Source organism: Equus przewalskii, chromosome 4 (assembly GCF_037783145.1).
Source record: "Equus przewalskii isolate Varuska chromosome 4, EquPr2, whole genome shotgun sequence".
NCBI lineage: Eukaryota > Metazoa > Chordata > Mammalia > Perissodactyla > Equidae > Equus > Equus przewalskii.
This window is the reverse complement of record NC_091834.1, coordinates 102,706,812-102,727,629: the sequence shown is the minus strand read 5'-3', so window position 1 is coordinate 102,727,629 and position 20,818 is coordinate 102,706,812. Positions and strand designations below refer to the sequence as shown.

The window sequence follows — 20,818 nt, the reverse complement described above, 5'->3', positions numbered from 1 at the left end:
AAGTTATCAAACCAGTCGAGTCTCAATTTCCTCGTCGGTGAGAAGGAGTAGCCACCATATTCCTTGCAGTACTGTAGTGAGAGGAAGAAACACATCACTCAGTACAGAGCTTGGTGCCTAACAGTCACTCAATATTCGGAGGTTAACATGATGATGATAAAGGCTGGGCTCAGGTGAGATGGATACAGATGCCTCAGAAGTCTAAATTCCTAAGTCCTAGGAATCTGGATCAGGAGGTTAAGGGTCAACAGAAGCAGGTTCATTGTAATCTTGGCAGAAGGAGTGATATCCTTCCTTGTCCTTAAAAAGAATGCCAGGGCCCTGCTCAGAGGCCGACTGCAGGCTGCACAGCTTCTCCTGCAGGGTTGGGGCAGCATCTCTGCTCAGACGTCTGCAAACACCTCTCTAACATGCAGGACACAGAGGAACTCTGAGAGCCAGACCCAGGAGGAAACAAAGGCAGTTCTGGCAGTGGAAATCACTGACATGAAGTGGAGGGCTTGAGTTTTTCAGAAGATGGTCATGTTGTTGGCTTGTAGTCTCGGGAAACCAGGACTATGAGAAAAGTGGATGGCAGCACATCAGCTCTGAGCATGCCTCTCATGTAACTCAATGGCGGCAGATCCCTGGGCCCCCATCCCCTGCTCCCCAGGTTGAGGGAGTCCATCGGCAGTGCCTACTGGTGTCAGCTGGGAAAGACCAGCTGTCGTTCAAAACTCTTCTCCTAGAGCCCACATGAAATCACTGTGAATTAAATGTGGGAACTTGTTGGTCCTGAGTTCCATCAGAACACAGAAAACCTCCCTTCCTGCATTTCCTGTGTTTGAGGTTCTATGTGGGTCTAAGACTAAGTTCCTTGGTGGGGTGGGTGAAATCACCACAAATCAGGTGACCGTGGATCAAGAAGTAGAGGTATCCGGTCTGGAAGCACACCCATATCTTGGTCATCAGCAGCGATTCCCCTGATGCCTAAAGAAAGTATGAGCAGGTCACTGGGTATGTCTCTGAACTCATGGCGTGGTTCTGAGAGGTGAGGGGAGGAGTCCTGTAGTCATCCTGGAACTTCATCTCCACGGCAGGACCCTTGTCCCTCTGGGTGGAAGTTAGAACTCCATAGTCCAGCAGAAGATCCTACCCTGTTCCCTGCTCATGGCTTTACTGGGGACTTCCCGCCCAGCATGTGGCCAATGTGTTGCTCAGTGCTACTGATCAGCTAAGGACTCTGACCATCTCTCCACATCGTCTCCCGTGCACAGGACTAGAAATAAACAGTGCTGTACCCCTCCAATATGGGCGGCTCCTGTAGAAATAACGTCATATATGACAGTGCCTGGCTAATGTGAAATTCCTGAATACAGCTGACATTAGCTTGAATTACATTCCCCCTTTGAACTGATGCACCTAGCGTCACTTCCCGATGGGTGAACCTCCTGGGACGTCTTCTTCTGTTCCCCTGCCTGTTCTTCCTACTGTTTCTCCCCTCTTTCTTTCTCAGCCCATAGTGGGTCAGAGTGACAGCAGATCAGGTAAACTTTTGGGTAGGAACCTATGCCATGCTGACTGCTTCCGTGGGAAATGGACCCCACAGGCACCTGCAGACTCCAAAGATCTTTTCGCTAATCTGGGTCCTATTGGTTTGCCTCAGGTTTGTAAGTGTAAAATAAACAAGTAATTTCAAATGCTGAGTTGTTAATCAGATTTTGTAGTAGTATCACGATTCTTTAAAGCCAGTGAGCACGGAGGAACAAGCACCGAACTATGGTTGGTCTCATTAGAGTTCTATCATGTAGAGTGCCTGGAGCGTGGCATCTCCCTGCATTAAGCCCTGTAATAGTTCCCCGTTTTCTCCAGATAAAATCCAAACAATGCCTTTTATGAGTGGTTGCCTTCTTACATCTCTGGTTTTATGCCCACCCCCTCCCCATCAACGCCATACTCATACATAAACTACATAAATACAGAACTCTTCCAAACTCATCATGTTTTCTCTTCCTCTGAGCCTTTACAATGCTATTTCTTCTGCCTAAAACACTTTTTCCTTCCTTTCTATCTAGATAACTCCAACTCACCCTTCAGACCTCAGTTTAGATGTCGCTTCTTCCTGAATGTCATTGACGATCTTTAAAGACCAGGTTGGTGCCCTACGTTTAGCTCATGGAAGCACTAACCATCCCCATTAGCCCAACACCGTAAGGACAGGAAGCAGCTCTTACATCCCGCCAGTGTACCCAACGGCACCCAGCACACTGTCTGCCTCAACATCCACCAAAAAATGTTCTTTGTATAAAATAACTCCAGCACTATCAGAGATAGCACTGCCCTCACGGTAGATTAGACAGATCACTAGCGTTCTGCCTCACCAAATTCGCTCATGTCGTCTACCAAAATAATTTCTTCAAGGACACGGTATGGAGTGAGTTTCATGACACTGGACACTGTCCGTAACAAGGCATTAAATTCTTCATTGTGGAAGCAAATGACAATGCTGGCAGAAGGTAGCCTGGTTGGGTAATGTTTTTGAAGACACCTGCAGGCATAAATAAGAGGAAGAAAATGATTCATCTAAAAGCCTTAGGTGTTTTGGGATCTCATTCAAACACCTTTCTTCATTTGCACTTTTTTCCTCTTTATTCCTCTAATTGATTATTATGATAATAATGTAGCAGGATATTTAAAAATACAAAAATTAAGATACAAAAATTTCTTTAACTTCTTATGCTGTTCTAATATTTTCTAAATCACTCCTTCCTTCTTAATGTCGGTAACAATTGCTCTTATGACTCTGTTTTGATAATATTAGTTCTATTTGAACATAGGATAAACACAAATTATACATATATTTTGGTTTCTATTATAAAAATGAATTAATAAACTTACACACATTTAAAGATTCAAATTAACTTTATTGCACTATCTTCAAAGAAAATTCGTACTTTTTCCTATATTTGTGTAGTCTGTTGCTACACAAATGTAGTGGATATGGTGCAATTGGATTTCTTCCAAGGATTTGATAAAAGTGTATTTATGTACGTATGCACTGGAGAGAAAAATAGAAGCTGAATTCTACTAACATTAGTTATTAGCTGTTAAAGTGTTGTTTGGATTGCTATATTATTTGGTTGTATTTTGAAATATTTTGGTTGTAAATGACAAATCCACTGGAACTACCTTAAGTGTAAGAAAAAGAGCTATGTTGTAAGGGCACCCAAATGTCTCATAAGACCTAGTGACAGGCGTGTGGCTGGAGCCTCCCAGAACGATTGGAACCGGAGGCTTGAAAGCCACCAGGACACTCTCTCCATTTCTGCTCTGTCTGTATGTCTGGGGATAATAATAATGATAACAACAACACTATCAGCCTGCCTCATGGATTGTGAGAATCAATGAACTGATACTTATAAAGTGCTCAGAGAGGGCCTGGCAGGTAGTAAGTATTATATAAGGCTCATTATATGATTCTTATTCTCTCTCTGCAACCTGGCTTGTTTCCACTTCTTTACTCCAGAGTGGGAAATGTGACTGACATCAGTATATCTTAGAGTCCAGCACCCAAAGAGAAACTGTTAAGACTTTCTCTTTTGCAAAAATTCACAGGAAAGGATTCATTGGTCCAACGTGGCTCAGGTACCCATCCCTGGGCTAATCAACTGTGGCCAGATAGTAGGGTCAAAATAGAAAGTCACTATTCCCACTGCATCCATGTAAAGGGGATGGGGCAGGGAGCACTGGAAGGGAGGTGCTGGGTAGGCAGTCCGATAGGGTCCTAGACAGACCTTCTGTATATTCATGGCTTGAAATCACCATGGAAGAGGAGGGCTTTGTCCTGGTCAACATTTTTATCCAAGATGAGATGAAGATATAGAAGGCATGTCTACCAAGTGGAAGCTGACATTCTGCTCAAAGGAATGAGAATATGAAAGATGACAGAATCAAGAAAAGACCCGAGAGGATGGGAAAGGGGGTGGGTGCCACATCTTGCACATAGGTTGAAAGCAGCAAGTGGAAAAATGGGGCTACATAGAAATATATAGAAAAATGATTACAAGGCTTAAATTCCAATAGGATCATTGAGTTATCAAAGAAGAAGTCAATGAGAAAGACGGAGAGGGAAAATGGAAGGATAATACCAAGAATGAGACCGATGATGGTCCAGGGTGAATTCGTGCTACTCAGATCTCATCTCTAATATTATTTCAATCCTGGGTATATAATTTTAAGAAAACTATAGATAAACTGAGCCTCTTTAGAGGAATGAGACAGTGATAGCAAAGGAGCCTGAAACCATATCACACAAGGACTCTTTAGACCCCTAAGAGAAATCTGGTGTGTACGGGTTTTTCTAAAATTAAATGATAAATGTTGCTGTGGTCTTTCTATATAGAAAAACTTTCCTGACCTAAATAAGTGGTTTTTCAGGGTAAAAGTAATTTGGACAAGGCCTGAGTTTGGTTGTCCTCAGTTCGCTGATCTACTCTTTGCTGATTGTATAGATTACCAACAGTGTAGTATAAAGCAGGACTATTATGGGTTGAGTTGTGTCCCCCTCAAATTCATGTGATGGAGTCCTAACCTCCAGTACCTCAGAACGTGGCCTTGTTTGGAAATGGGCTGTTGCAGATGTAACGAATGAGACGTCATTAGAGTGGCTCTCATCCAGTAAGACTGGTGTCCCTATAAAAAGGAAAATTAGGACCCAGGATGGACAGCCCCAGAGGGAAGACGATATGAAGAGACACAGGGAGAAGACGGCCGTGTACAAGCCAGGGAGAGGGCCTGGAACACATCTTCCCTCACAGCCCTCGGAACCACCGACCCTGCCAGTACCTTGGTCTCCAACCTGTAGCCTCCAGAAGCGGGAGAGAATACATTTCTCTTTGAGCCCCCTAGTGTATGGTGCTTTGTTACAACAGCCCTACCAAACCAATAGAAGGATGTTAAATTTTAATGTGCATAAATACCCCCTGGGCTTCTTGTTAGATGCAGATTCTGATTCAGTATGTCTAGGCTAGAGCCTGGGATTCCGCATGGCTAACCAGCCCCCGGGGGCTGCCGTGCTGCTGGCCCCAGACCACACTTTAAGTTGGAAGGGTCTAGTGGGGAGGGGCATTACTTAAAATGACAAAATGACAATCTTTCAAGCATTTTAGAAAAACATGGTGATAGACGATAAACTAATTTGTAAGCAGTTATTCATTTGTTTAAATCTGATCTTAAAAAATCCACTTTTCTAAATAATTCTTGGATCAAAGAGGAAATTAAAAATTGCAAATTAAAGATTAATCAAGATAAAAACACACTATGTTAAAACTTAAGGTATATGGCTAAAATCCTAATCAGAATAAAATGAATACTTATAAATGTACTGTTATTATGCAAGAAAGAGGAAAAATAAACTATTTAACCTTAAACACTGATAAAAAGACAACAAAAAGAACCAAAAGAAAGAGCTAAGATCCAATAAAGGTAGCTAGAAATTAATGAATTTGAAGACGACAAAAGCAGAAATGATACATATAACCAAAAGTTGATTTTTTGAAGGACGACTAATATAGACCAACCCTCAACAAGCTTAAGACAGAAAGAGGGAAAATGTACAACAATAACAACGAGAAAGAAAGTATCAGACCTGTCGATGAAAATAATCCATAACCAATCTATAAATGAAAACTTGGGTGAGTTTATTCTGAGCTTAAATCTGAGGATTATAACCCGGGAGAGTCTTTCCACAAAGGAACAGAGCACTCCAAAGAGGTGGGGGTATACAGGGTGGTTATATACCCTCAAAGAGTATGTTTCACATATGATTGAAATGTCCCTTTTACAGTAGTCACGAGGCTGCTCTGTCAGTACAGTGATTGATGGAAACAGCAGATAGGTCTGCTGTCTCAGTGAACCCTGCAGGGTGGCAGATCTGTTGCCTCGGGCTGGGCGGTCACAGATGAGCGCTGCAATCAGTTCCCAGCCTAAAGAAAGATGCTTAATCTTTAAGGAGATGCCAACGTTGGGAGGGGGAGGGAAGTTGCACCTTTATCTCAAAATGTCTAAGCAGATATACAATGCATGCTCAATGGCCACAGTCAGGCCCTTTTGGAAAAACAAAGTCAGGCCGAATTAGGTTTATATCAAATGGCTTCCTCATATACTCCAATGTATCCTATTGCTTGTCATTTTTATTTGTCAGACCAGAGAAGATAAAAAGAATTACGAAATTAGGATGAGTAATTTTATGCTAAGACCCTTGAAAAATAGGTGAAATGGATTTTTATTGAAATAGAATATCCTACATAGACCCTAGAAGTAGAAAGCCTGAGCAGCACAATAAATAACCTTGAAGGAAATAAAATTTTTCAATGTCTGCCACTAGAAAATGGACCAGTGACTCAGAAGTTCTATTTCAACGTAGAGAATAGATAATTATATTATTTCAAGAATTTTAGAGCATAGAGATATACGGAAAACATCTGAATTCATTTTATGAAGCTATATAAATTGATGTCAAAATCTGATAAAGTAGCACAAAAAAGAAGAACACGAGCCAGGGTTTCTTAAACTTGAGTCATGCATAGACTTCTTTTGAAGAGAAAATAAGATCTCAACTTCCAGAGTTGTTTTAAATTACTTTCATAGCTCCTAAATATGCATAAACAAAAAATTAGGTAGAATATCTTTGTGTTTATAAGCTCTTACACAGCTATAAATAAAACAGTAAAAATAGTGAAATACAGCTAAAAACAGTTAAATTCAAATTAATAGACTAATTTTAATTTTGGGTTGTGTTTCACTGAAATGAATCACCACTTACACCCTCTGTACTACCTGTTACAGGAAAGTTTCGTTCAATCTGACCGGACCGTACTACTATGTATTATGTGACTGCTCAACTCCCCCAGCACTTTTTTTGTATTGGAAATATCGTAAAAAAGACTTTATCGGTACAACGTGCTATAAAGTAATTTGGCATAACTTACACAATTTGTGTATTAGGTCCACCTCTGTTTGACATCATTTATGTCATTCATCTATTGTCTGCCACTGTTCTTTCTCATTACCTACTGAAACTGAGTGGCTGTAGTAAGGTTGTCATCCTGTATATACATATGTTAACTTTTAAATATTACATAAAAATGGGAACAGAAAATTTTAAAATTCTCATGGAGAATTTGTAGACCTCTGAGAATATGTACATGGATCTCAATTTGAGAAACATTGATACAGACTAATCTCATTTATACAGATCAAAACAATTAAAGCAAGTCAAATACAGCTGCATTTTAAAAGAATAGTATAACTAAGGTCAGTTTATTTCAGGAATGTAAGGATGGCTCAACATAAGATAACAACAATTTGAAGGAGGAAATTCATAGGATGGTTGATTCAGTCCTGAGAAATCATTTGATAAAACTTAGCAGTAATTTCTGATTAAAATAAAATCCCAAATCAAAATTAACCCACTCCCAGTTGATGTAGCTTTGGCCAGTCAGTGCACATGCCAAAAGTGGACTTCCCCTCCAACAGAGCAATCCTGTTGCTCTGCCAGAATCCTCTGGCATTCATGTGACACACCCAAGAATGGAATTATTTTTAAAGAAAGAAAAGGAAAAGGAATGCTAATAAAATAAATAAGGGAGAAAACTTCGAGTGAAAGAACAGAAAGAAATGTCCTCAGTATGATCAGAAGTCAACCACAGACATTAAAAAATTAACGGGGGGCTGCCCGTGGCGGAGTGGTTAGGTGCGCACGCTCTGCTTCGGCAGCCCGCAGTTTCGCTGGTTTGGATCCTGGGCGCTGACATGGCACTGCTCATCAGGCCATGCTGGGGTGGCAGCATCCCACATGCCACAGCTAGAGGGACCCACAGCTAAAATGTACAGCTATGTGCTGGGGGGCTTTGGGGAGGAAGAAAGAAAAAAAGATTGGCAACAGATGTTAGCTCAGGTGTCACTGTTTAAAAAAAAAAATTAAGTATTGAAGGAATAATTCCCAACTCATTCTACAAGGCCAACGTTACTTTGATAACAAAACCAGACAAGGACATTAAACAAAAACGCAGACTGATAGCCCTCATAAACACTAATATAAAATTCAGCAAATCAAATTCAACAATATTAAAAAGGATAATGCAGCGTGACCTAGTGGGGGATATCCAAGACATATAAGATTGGTTTAACATTAGAAAGTGAATCAATGTAATTCACAACCTTTAAACACTAAAGAAGAAAACCCATACTATTATCTAGTATATACAGAAAAAGACGTGACAAAATTGAACATCCATTTCTGATGAAAAACTCTTGGCAAACTAGAAGCAGAAGGGAATTTCCTCAGTCTGAAAAAGAACATTTATGAAAAAATCTATAGATAGCATCATATTTACTGGTGAAAGACTGGGTGTTAGGATCAAAACCACAGTAAGGTTGTCCATTTTTACCACACCTATTCAACGTTGAATTGGAGGTTTTAGTCAGTGCAATAAGCTAAGAAAAAGAAAAACATCCAGATTGGAAAGGAAGAAGTGAAAGTATCTTTATTTGCAGATGACATAGCCGTCTACATAGAAAATCCAATGGAGAAATCTTTTTGATCTTGGGTTAGGCAAAAGCAAAATAAAAAGTTTTTTGGAAAAGTGGGTTTCTTAAAAAGTTAAATATATACCCCAAGATCTAGCCATTCCACTTTTAAATATTTACACAAGAAGAAAAAAGCATTTGTCTGTACAAAACTGGTATAAGAATATTCATACCAGCTTTATTTGTAATAGACAAAAACTGGAAACGATCTATCCACAGGTGAATGGGTAAACCAATCATAGTATATCTATACAAGGGAGTACTACTCAGCCATAAAAAGGAATGAACTCCTTGCAACAACATGACTGAATTTCAAAACAATTATGTTGCGTAGATTTCATTTATATAAAATTCTAGAAGACAAAAACTATCTATGTTAAACCCTATGACTGAAAAATCTCATTCCAGAAATCTTTCCTCCGGAAATATTGACATGAGTGCTTAAAATATGTGTATATTCATCTTTGAAAAGTTGAAAAATTTGAAGCGGGATTTCTCCCCCAGGGAAATGGTATATTTATACAATGGACAACTGCTCTCAGCTGTTAAAATTATGAGGCAAATTTTATATGTAATGCTTTGAAAAAGTTCTCCATGATGCGTTAAGTGAAATAAGTACGTTGTAGAACAGTATTCAAGGTAAAGCCCATTTTCATAAAATGTATATGATTATATTGTATGTTCACTATTTGCTTATAAATACGTGCATGCGTCTACAAATTCTGGAAGGATATACATTAAAATATCGACAATGATGGTCTCTCTGTATTGGGTTGGGGGAAGATAGGTTATTCTTTATGCCTTAACACACAAGAAAAGGCAGTAGGATTGTGGGTATTTTTACTTTCCCCTTTTGTACTTTTAAAATATTTTTCAGGTTTTCTGTAACTAAATTTAAAAGAAATCTGCACACTTATTAATTACAAAAGGACATATAGTAATTTTACAGTGCAGAAATTTGACAGCTGCTGTTTTAATTAAGTGATCAAAAGTAATTTCATGAGGGGGCCAGCCCTGTGGCCGAGTGGTTAAGCCCGTGCGCTCCGCTGCGGCAGACCAGGGTTTCGCCCATTCGGATCCTGGGCGCAGATATGGCACTGCTCATCAAGCCATGCTGAGGCAGCCTCCCACATGCCACAACGGGAAGGACCCACAACTGAAAATATACAACTATGTACCAGGGGGCTTTGGGGAGAAAAAGGAAAAATAAAATCTTTAAAAAAATAAAAACAATTTCACCACCAGTAATGAGACAAATGGACATCATGTGCCTCCTAATATGATGCTCTGAGAAGGACACAACATCACACTTCTATGGTATTCTTACCAAAAAAGCATGACCTGAATTTGGTCATGAGGAAACATTGAACTCAAATTGAGGAACATTTTAGAAAATAACTGGTTAGATTTTTTTTCAAAAGTGCCACAATTGTGAAAGATAAAGACCTAGGAACTGTTTCAGATGAAAGGAAACTAAGGGGACAGGAACACTGCAGGCAACCTGTGGTCCTGTGTTGGATCCTTCCAGAAAAAGGACACTAGTGGGGCAACTATAAACATTTGAATAATGTCTGTAGCTTAGCTATGTATTGTATAAATGCTAATTTCCTGATTTTGTTCATTGTTCTGGTTCTAAGGGTATGGAAGATATTAACTTTTGGGGAATCTAAAAAAAAGCTATATAGCAATTCTTTGAAATATTTGTGCAACAATTTTGTAAGTCGGAAATTATTTAAAAATTGGAAAGTTAAGAAATAAAAAATTAGGGGCTGGCCCCATGGCCGAGTGGTTAAGTTCACACACTCCGCTGCAGGTGGCCCAGTGTTTCGTTGGTTCGAATCCTGGGCGCGGACATGGCACTGCTCATCAAACCACGCTGAGGCAGCATCCCACATGCCACAACTAGAAGGACCCACAACGAAGAATATACAACTATGTACTGGGGGGCTTTGGGGAGAAAAAGGAAAAAATAAAATCTTAAAAAAAAAAAAGAAATAAAAAATTAAATTAGAAGACCAAGCAACATAAAAAAATCTCCTCTTCAAAGATCTGTATTGAATATTTCTATAGCTAGTGAAAAAAGTCATATGAGCAAAGCTGAAATGGAAATTCCATGTGCTGGAATAATACAATTATTAGAATAATGCCTGAAAATCTGCTTGGACTCCAGATAGTAGTAATTATTCCTAGTAGTTAAAATGACAATGGGTTTTTGGATTTGGCACCAAAAACAAAGGCAACAAAAGCAGAAATAAAAAAGTGGGACTACATCAAACTAAAAAGCTTCCGCAGAGCAAAAGAAACCATTAACAAAATGAAAAGGCAACCTACTGAATAGGGGTTAATATCTAAAATATATAAAGAACTCATACAACTCAATAGCAAAACAAACAAGCAAACAAAAAAACCCAAACAGTTAATCAAAAAATGGGCAGAAGATCTGAAGAGATATTTTTCCAAGGAAGACATACAGATGACCAACTGGTACATGAAAAGGTGCTCAACATCACTAATCATCAGGGAAATGCAAATCAAAACCCCAATGAGATAGCACCTCATACCTGTCAGAATGGCTATTAGCAAAAAGACGAGATAACAAGTGTTGGTGAGGATGTGGAGAAAAGGGACCCCTTGTGCACTGTTGGTGGGAATATAAATTGGTGCACCTGTTATGGAAATTCCTATGGAGGTTCCTCAAAAAATTAAAAATAGAGCTACCATATGACCCAGCAATTCCACTCCTAGGTATTTATCGGAAGAAAATAAAAACACTAACCCAAAAAGATATCTGCACCCCTGTGTTCATTGCAGCGTTATCACAATGGCCAAGACATGGAAACAACCTAAGAGTCCATCACTGGATGCGGGGATAGAGAAGATGTAGTACATATATAAATATACACAATGGATTATTCTTTAGTTATAAAAAAGAAGGAAATCTTGTCATTTGCAACAACATGGATGGACTTTGAGGGCATTGTGCTAAGTGAAATAAGTCAAACAGAGAAAGACAAATAGTGTGTGATCTCGCTTACATGTGGAATCTAAAAATAACCAAAAAACCCAGCTCATAGATACAGAGAACAGATTGGTGGTTGCCAGAGGTAGGGGGTGGGTGAAGTGGGTAAGGGGGTCAAAAGGTAAAACTTCCTGTTATAAAATAAATAAATCATGGGGATGTAATGTACAGCATGGTGACTGTAGTTAATAATACCCTATTGCATACTTGAAAGTTGCTAAGAAAGTACATCTTAAAATTTCTCATCACAAGAAAAAACTTATTTTCTAACTATCTATGGTGACAAAAGTTGACAAAAGTTATCTAGACTTATGGTGGTGATCATTTTACAATATATACAAATATCAAATAACTTCATTGTACTCTTGAAACTAATACAATATTATATGTCAATTATATCTCAATATAAAAAAATTAAGAGGAACATACATTTTGTTCCTAGTGTCTGGCACCTCTCTCTCGTTGCCCAACCTTTGACTGATCATGGCATTAAATCCATATCTTGAAAATTTCCGAAGAACTTCTGTGTCTGAATAGTTAACATTCTTATCTGCAAGAAAAGGTAATTAGAGTCAGGTAAGTATAGATTTACTACCATCGCTTTGATGAAGGACACTAAGAACAACTAAATCCTGAATTCACTTCTTTTATAATGAATCCGAGTTACTTTTTTGGAAACGAAACTATCCCCAGATGACAAGCTTAAAATCAAAGTGTTAACATAAATCAAAGAGGTTCCTTAGCACAGCATGAACAACGAGCTAGTCTCCAGTTGCTGAGTCTCTCCGGGGAAGGAAGCACTCAGCCTCCTTGGTCCCGTCATGAGTCACAACCGTCCTGCGAAATCATTGTAATTGAGGGATTTGGGGAAAGTGAGAGAACGAAACCCCTCTCTCAAATTTCCATGGGAGAGAATAGACAAGATGACAGAGGGTGTCTCAAACATATCAGGCAGAACAATAAATGAGGTGGCGGTAGATTTCCTATTAAGAGATAAAAACTCAGATAGCAATAAAAAAACAAAATGTAATCACAAAAGATAAACAGAACGAACTAAAATGGGTAAAAGTGAAAGAATGGTCAAAGAATACAGGAGTCAAAATATCATTTTAAAAAGTATAGAGTTCATCAAAAGGAGCATCCAGAAATTCATTTTATACTCACATTAAGAATAAGTCAAATACAAATACAAATATGATTTCACTCATGTGTGGAAGATAAATAAACACATACATAGATAAGGAGAACAGATTAGTGGCTACCAGAAGAAAAGGGCGTGGGAAGACAATGAAAGGGGTAAAGGGGCACATGTGTATGGTGACAGATAAAAACTAGACTATTGGTGCTGAAGAGAATTAATTAATTAATTTAAAAAGAATGTCACAATACATATTTAACAGTTGTGAGCTTGTAGACGCCAAATAAAGTTGCAATAAAATACTTAAAGAAAAATGGTTAGGAATATCAGTATACGCTGCTACAAATAAAGAGTAACGGACTATTTTAAGAACAATTCTGAATCAAAGAAAAGTTAGAAAGAACTCGAATAATGTGATTAGTTAAGTTTCCTTAGGGGATTTATATTGTGCTTTGTTTTCGAGAGAATAGACTTTCTTTTCCAATGCCAAGGAGTGTTTTCCAAAATTGACACAAAAGGCTGTATTATCTACAAAGGGGATCCCCAGCAAGAAGCAGTAGTCCCATTTCCCCTAGGTCCTCTGTCTTAACACCTAAGAAGTCCTGGACATAACACACAGATAAGCATGGGAGGGCTCTGAAAGGTGGAAGGAAGGAGGCAGACTGCCTCGGAGCCTCAGGACCTGAGGAAGGACATGGTGAGCTCCTGACTTCCCCATTGCCTCCCATAAATCCCGGACAGGCGGCTCTGGAAGCCTCCCAGGGGAACCACCAGTAGGCGCATGCAAAAAAGCTCCAAGACAAGCCTGTTCCCACTAGCCACGGGGCCAGGAAAGGGAGTCCCAACCCAGAAAACCTTCGGCAGCCTACTCTAGTCAAGCACCAATGGGATAACCACAGCGCTCCCTGCAGTGTGGGTGGGGGCAAGGATGGGGTCTTCCTCCACACCCCAAGGGGGCAGCAAGCAGCGCTCCTCTCCCCACCCAGTGGCGCTGGTGGTGCTGAGCAGAACCTACCCTTCGATCCCTCTTCCTGGCAGAAGAAGGCAGTGCTCCGACTACCCGACAGTGTGGGCAAGCTGAGCAGTCCTCCATAAGCCTGCCCTGTGGGCGCAGGTGGTGCCCAGATTCTCCCCAAGGTACTATCATGTCCGTGGCATGCTGAGCCTCCAACCCCACCTGGCAGTAACAAACCCTAACTAGATGGTGATCACTAGTCCGTGTCCCTCCTGCCCCTCATGTCTGGGGGGCCCAGTGGAGAGCTGAACCTCCACCCCCACCTGGTGGCAAGAAGAGAGAAGCCAGTTGTGTGAGGCAGGATGGTTGACACTCTGCTTCCCCTGTCACCTAACCCTGGTGTCAGGGAGGCCCACTGGGAAGTGAACTCAGAGACAACAATGTCATGCCAACCAGTGCTCCATTTCACCAGAGCGGGAGCTGAACTTCCACTCCACCATTACAGTGAGGCGGTGTACACGCCCCGTGGTTGCTGGGGTGGAGTTGACAGGCCCAGCAGGAAGCCAAACATACTTACCTACCCTGCCCTTGTGCTGCCTCTTAACAGCGGACAGCCTCCTAAAGGAGAAGCTTAAGTACGACCCAGAGTTTCATAACATTCAAAGTGCCAGGGATACAATCAAAAATCGCTTGTCATACCAAGAACCAAAGAGATCTCAAATTGAATGAAAAAGACAACAGACACCAACACTAAGATGAATCAGAGCTCAGAATGATCTGACTAGTATGTTGAAGCAGCCATCACAAAATGCTTGGAAACAAATGAAAAAAAAGGGAAAAAATCTCAACAAAGAGAGAGAATTTATTTTTTGTTTTAAAAAAGAGCCAAATGGAAATTATAGAACTAAAAAATATCATAGTCTAAATAAAAAACTCCCCGAATGGGCTTAACAGTGGAGTGGCAATGACAGATCAATAAGATCCACCTAATAGAACAACAGAGAAAACAGACTGAAAAAAAATGAAGAGGGGCTGGCCCCATGGCCGAGTGGTTAAGCTTGCGTGCACTGCTGCGGTGGCCCAGGGTTTACAGGTTCAAATCCTGGGCGTGGACATGGCACCGCTCAGCAGGTCATGCTGAGGCGGCGTCCCATATGCCACAACTAGAAAGACCCACAACTAAAAATACACAACTATGTACCAACGGACTTTGGGAGAAAAAGGAAAAATAAAATCTTTAAAAGAAAAAAACAGACATTAAAAAAGCTGTGTTTTATGATGGTATATAACCACTCTGTACACTCCTCTTCTTTCGTGCCCTTCCTTCTTTGGGGAAGGAAGGCCCTGGGCTATAGTCCTCAGACCAGGCTCCTAATTAACTCACCGGAATTTCAATTTATGAAAAAAAAAAAAAGATGTGTTTAAAAAAAAAAAATGAGGAGAGTCACAGGGACCTGAGCACTAACAACAAAAGAGCTAATTTTCATATTGTTGGAGTCCCAGAGGACAGGAGAGAGAGTGGGACTGAAAAAGTACTCTAAGAAATAATGGCTGAAAACTGCCCGAATTTAGCGAAAGATGGACATCTACAGAGTCAAGAGCCTGAGCAAACCCCCCAAATAAGATAAACCAAAGAAATCCATGTCAAGGCACATTGTAACTAGACTTCTGAAAACTGAAGACAAAGAAGAAATGATGCACTACTCACAAAGGGACAGTTTGGATCACCGTGTATTTCTCATCTGGAACCACACAGAAGAGAAAGAAGCAGCTGAACATTTTCATGTGTGGAAAGAAAAGAGCTTGGCAACAGCAAATTCTATATCCAGCAAAAATATCCTTCAGGAATTATGAGAAAATAAAGATACTCTCAGATGAAGAAAAACTAAGAATTTGTAACTAGCAAACCCACCCTTAAATAATTGGAAAAGAAATTTCTCTAAACAAAAAGAAAATGATGTCAGAAGAAGGCTTGGAATTTCAGAAAAGAAAGAAGAACCTCAAAATGGGTAAAAATAGGGGTAAATAGAATAGACTGTCCTTTTCATGAGTTTCTTAAATCATATTTGGTGGTTGAAGCAAAAATTATAACACCACCTGAAGGTGTGCTCAATGTATGTAGAGGAAACACCTAAGATAATTCTAGTATTTGTGAGAATCGAGGAAGCTGAGCGACTTTACTTTTTACACTTGAAGTGGCAAAACATCGATTCAAGTAGACTGCAGTAAGTTACATATGTATCGTGTAATACCTAGAGCAACCACTAATAAAACTACGCAAAGCAATCTATTAAAAAACATGATAAATAAATCAAGACGGAATTCTGAAAAATGTCCAAGTAACTCACAGGAAAGTAAAAAAGAGAAACAGAAGAATGAGAAATAGGAAACAAAAAATAATAACAAATAATAAAATGGCTGACTTAAACCCTAGCATATCAGTAATTATATTAAATGCAAATGATCTAAATGCACTAATTAAAAACAGAGATTGAGGGCCCACCCAGTGGCACAGTGGTTAAATTCTCTCATTCTGCTTTGGTGGCCCCGGGTTCGCTGGTTTGGATCCCGGGTGCAGATCTACACATTGCTTGTCAAGCCATGCTGTGGCAGGCATCCCACATATAAAGCAGAGGAAGATGACCAGAGATGTTAGCTCAGGGCCAGTCTTCCTCAAATGACCAAAAAGATGGATTGACAGAGTGAAAGAAAAAATGTTCCAAGAATATGCTGTCTATAAGAAACTTACCTCAATGTGACATAGGTAGGTTGAAAGTGAAAAAATAGAAAAACATATATCTTGTAAATGTTAATCAAAAAAGCAAGAGTGGCTATATTAATATCAGATAAAATAGACTTCAGAGCAAAGAAAATTACTAGAGACATTACATAGTGCTAGAAGGATCAATCCACCAGTAAGACTTAACCATCCTAAAGAGGAACACATCAAAAAGAAGTCTCAAGGGGCTGGTCTGGTGGTGTAGTGGTTAAGTTCAGCACACTCTGCTTCAGTGGCCTAGGGTTCGTGGGTCTGGATCCTGGGCACGGACCTATACCACTCATCAAAGCAATGCTGTGGCAGCAACCCACATACAAAAAAATAGAGGAAGATTGGCACAGATGTTAGCTCAGGGCCAATCTTCCTCACCAAAAAAACAAAAAACAAAAACCACCCCAAAACAGTCTCAAAATACATGAGGCAAAAACAGAGAGAGTTGAAAGGAAAAATAGACAAATCCACAATTATAGTTTGTGTCTTGAACACCCATTCTTAGCAACTGACAAAACTCCTAGCCAAAAACTCAGCAAGGATATAGAAGACTTGAACAATACAATCAATCAACAAGCTCTAATTGATATATCTATGTATCTATGTATAGATATATAGATAGATAGATAGATAGATAGATAGATAGACATAAAACACTCCACCTAACAATACAATACAAATTTTTTGCAAGTGCCCTGGGAGCAATCACCAAGACAGACCATATCCTGGATCATAAAACAAACCTCAAAAAAACTACAAGAATGGAAATCATAGAGAGTATATTGTCTGACTATAATGAAATCAAACCTGGTGTCAGTAATAGAAAGACAACAAAAAATTATTCAAATTCTTAGAAATTAAACAATCTATTTCCAAATAATCCAAAGAGAAAGTCTCAAAGCGAATATAAAAATACATAGAGCTAAATGAAAATGAGAACTCAACATATCAAAATCTGTGGGATGCAGCTAAAGCAATATTATTAAGACGTCAATTCTCCCCAAATTGATCTCTGGACTCAATGTACTTGCGCTAGAAATACCAGCAGACATTTTTGTAGAAATTGACAAGCTGTTTCTAAAATATATATGGACAAGCAAAAGACCTAGAACAACCTAAAAAGAACAAGAATAGAGTTTAGAAATAGATCTAACAAAAATGGTCACTTGATTTTTGACAAAGCTGCCAAGCTGGGAGAAGGTCAATTTTCCAACAAACGGTGTTGGGTCGACTGGATCTCCCGATGGGAAAAATGAACATTGATCCTTAACTCACATCATCACAGAAATTAACTCAAAATGGATCATGGCCCTAATGCAAAACCTAACATCTTAACATGTCTAAAAGAAAACACGGAAGGAAATCTTTGTGAGCTTGAGGTAGGCAAAAGTTTCTTAGATAAAACATTAAAAGCACGAATCATACAAGAAAGTGTGATGAATTGAACATCAAAATTTTAAATTTTGTTTCTTGAATGACACCATTCAAAAGAGAATGAAAGATATACAACATGGTGACTGTAGTTAACAATACTGTATTGTATATTTGAACGTGGCTAAGAGAGTAGATCCTAAAAGTTCATATCACACAAAAAAATAATAACTATGTGTAGGGATGGATATTAACTAAACTTAGTGTGGTAATCATTTTACAATATATACTTATGTTAAGTCATCATGTCGTACATCTAAAACTAATACAATGCTATATATCAATTATATCTCAAAAAAAAGAGAGTGAAAAGACAAGGCATAGACTTGTACAAAATATTTGCAACTCACATATCAAAGGACTTGAATCCAGAACATGTACAAAAAAGTCATAAAAATCAGAAGACAAACATCCCAATTTAAAAATGGACAAAAGACTTGAAGAGACACTTTACAAAAGAAGATATATGGGTGGCCATTAAGCACATGAAAAGGTACGCAAAATCATTAGTTATCGGGGAAATGCAAATTAAGGTCACAACAATACCATTACGCACCATTAGAACGGCTAAAATCTAAAAATCTGACCATGTCAAGGGTTTGCAAAGATCTGGAGAAAATGGGATTCTCACACGCTGCTCAGGGAATATAAAATGGCACACCTTTCTTTGGAGAACATTTTGTCATTTCTTTAAAGTTAAGCATACACCTACCATATGACTTGTCCGTCCCGTGCCTAGGTATTCAGCTAAGAGGAATAAAATATGCCCATACAAAGACTCACACGTCAATATTCATAGCAGCATTGCAACTCATTGCAGACTATCTGCAAGTATATTAAAAACACATATATTACGTTTTGTTTAGAAGTAATACATAGAGGAAGTGAGAAAGATACTCATCTTTTAAGGTTAACTGCCATCTCTGAGGGTGGAGGGAGAAGAAATGGGGGGGAGGTTTTTACTGTACATATTAACATTTATTTCTTTAAAAAGCACAAAGCTATCTGAAACAAATATAACAAAGTATATAAAAAATTGTTAAATTCAGGTAGTAAATATATACGTTTATTTTATTATTTTCTACACGCAAGCATACTCATTTGATTGCGCTTTGCTTACTGTGCTTTGCAGACATTGTGCTTTTTACGAATTGAAGATTTCTGGCAACTCTGCATCAAGCAAGTCTGCTGGTGCCATTTTTCCAAAGCATTTGCTCACTTCCTGTCTCAGTGTCACATTTTGGTAATTCTTGCAATACTTCAAACTTTTTCATTATTATTATATTTGATATGGTGATCTGTGAGCAGTGATCTTTGATGTTACTGTTGTCATTGTTTTGGGGTGCCACAAACTATGCCCATATAAGATGGCGAACTTAATCGATAAATGCTGTGTGTGTTCTGACTGCTCCGCTGATCAGCAGTCCCCCATCTCTCCTTCTCCTCAGTCGCCCTATTCCCTGAGACACAACAATATTGAAATTAGGCCAATTAATAACCCTGCAGTGGCCGCTAAGTGTTCAAGTGAAAGAAAGAGTTGCACATCCCTCACTTTAAATCAAAAGCTAGAAATGATTAAGCTTAGTGAGGAAGGCATGTTGAAAGCCAAGATAGGCTGAAAGCTAGGCTTCTTGCGTTAAGCAGCCATGTTGTGAGTGCAAAGGAAAAGTTCTTAAAGGAAATTAAAAGTGCTACTCCTTGGGGCCAGCCCTGTGGCTGAGTGGTTAAGTTTGCGAGCTCTGCTTTGGTGGCCCGGGTTTTGTTGGTTTGGATCCTGGGTGCAGACCTACACACCTCTCATCAAGCCACGCTGTGGTGGCATCCCACATAGAAGAACTAGAATGACCTACAGCTAGGACATAACACTATGTACTTGGTCTTTGGGGAGAAAAAAAAGAGGAAGATTGGCAACAGGTGTTAGCTCAGGGCCAATCTTCTTCTTCCTCTTCTTCAAAAACAGTGCCACTCCAGTGAACTCACAAATGGTAAGTGGTCTGGATAGAAGATCAAACCAGCCACAACATTCCCTTAAGCCCAAACCTAATCCAGAGGAAGGCCCTGGCTCTCTTCAATTCTGTGAAGGCCAAGAGAAGTGAGGAAGCTTCAGAAGAAAAGTCTGAGGCTAACAGAGCTTGGCTCACGAGGTTGAAGGAAAGAAGCGTCTCCATGACATAAAGATACAGGGTGAAGCAGCAGGTGCTGACGTAGAAGCTGCAGCAGGTTACCCCGAAGATCTGGCTGAGAGAATCAGTGAAGGCGGCTGCACCAAACAACAGATCTTCGATGCAGCTGCAACAGCCTTATATTGGAGGAAGATCCAGCTAGGACTTTCACAGCTGGAGAGGAGAAGTCAATGCCTGGCTTCAAAGGACAAGCTGACTCTCTTGTTAGGGGCTAATGCAGCTGGTGACTTAGAGTTGAAGCCAATGTTCATTTACAATTCCGAAAAACCTAGGGCCCTTAAGAATTATACTGAATCTACTCTGCCGGTGCTCTATAAACAGAACAACAAAGCCTGGATGATGGTACATCTCTTTAGAATATGGTTTACTGAATATTTTAAGCCCATTGTTGAGATCTAGTGCTCAGAAAAGGATTCCTTTCAAAATATTACTGCTCATTCACAATGTACCTGGTCTCTCAAGACCTTAACGTGATAAATGTTGTTTCATGCCTGTTAACACAACATCCATTCTGCAGACCATGGATCGAGGAGTAATTTTGACTTTCAAGTCTTATCACTTAAGAAATACATTTTCTAACATTTTCTATAGGAAATTGATATCGCCATTGACAGCGATTCCTCTGATGGATCTTTGCAGCAAATTGAAAAGCTGGAAAGGGTTTGCCATTTTAGATGCCTTTAAGAACATTCATAACTCGTGGAAAGAGGTCAAGATATCAACATTAACAGGAGTTTGGAAGAAATTGATTCCG

General features: G+C 39.4%; 1 protein-coding gene across 1 annotated transcript in view; it reads right to left on the bottom strand.

Moving 5' to 3' along the window:
• Positions 1 to 20,818, bottom strand: part of GALNTL5 (polypeptide N-acetylgalactosaminyltransferase like 5) — a 65,101-nt gene that overhangs the window by 33,468 nt on the left and 10,815 nt on the right. The window contains exons 4-5 of the mRNA XM_008523590.2: positions 12,017 to 12,137; positions 2,361 to 2,527 (exon numbers count right to left, since the gene is read on the bottom strand). Coding sequence (XP_008521812.2) covers positions 2,361 to 2,527; positions 12,017 to 12,137 — 288 coding nt within the window. The remainder of the gene's footprint in view (positions 1 to 2,360; positions 2,528 to 12,016; positions 12,138 to 20,818) is intronic.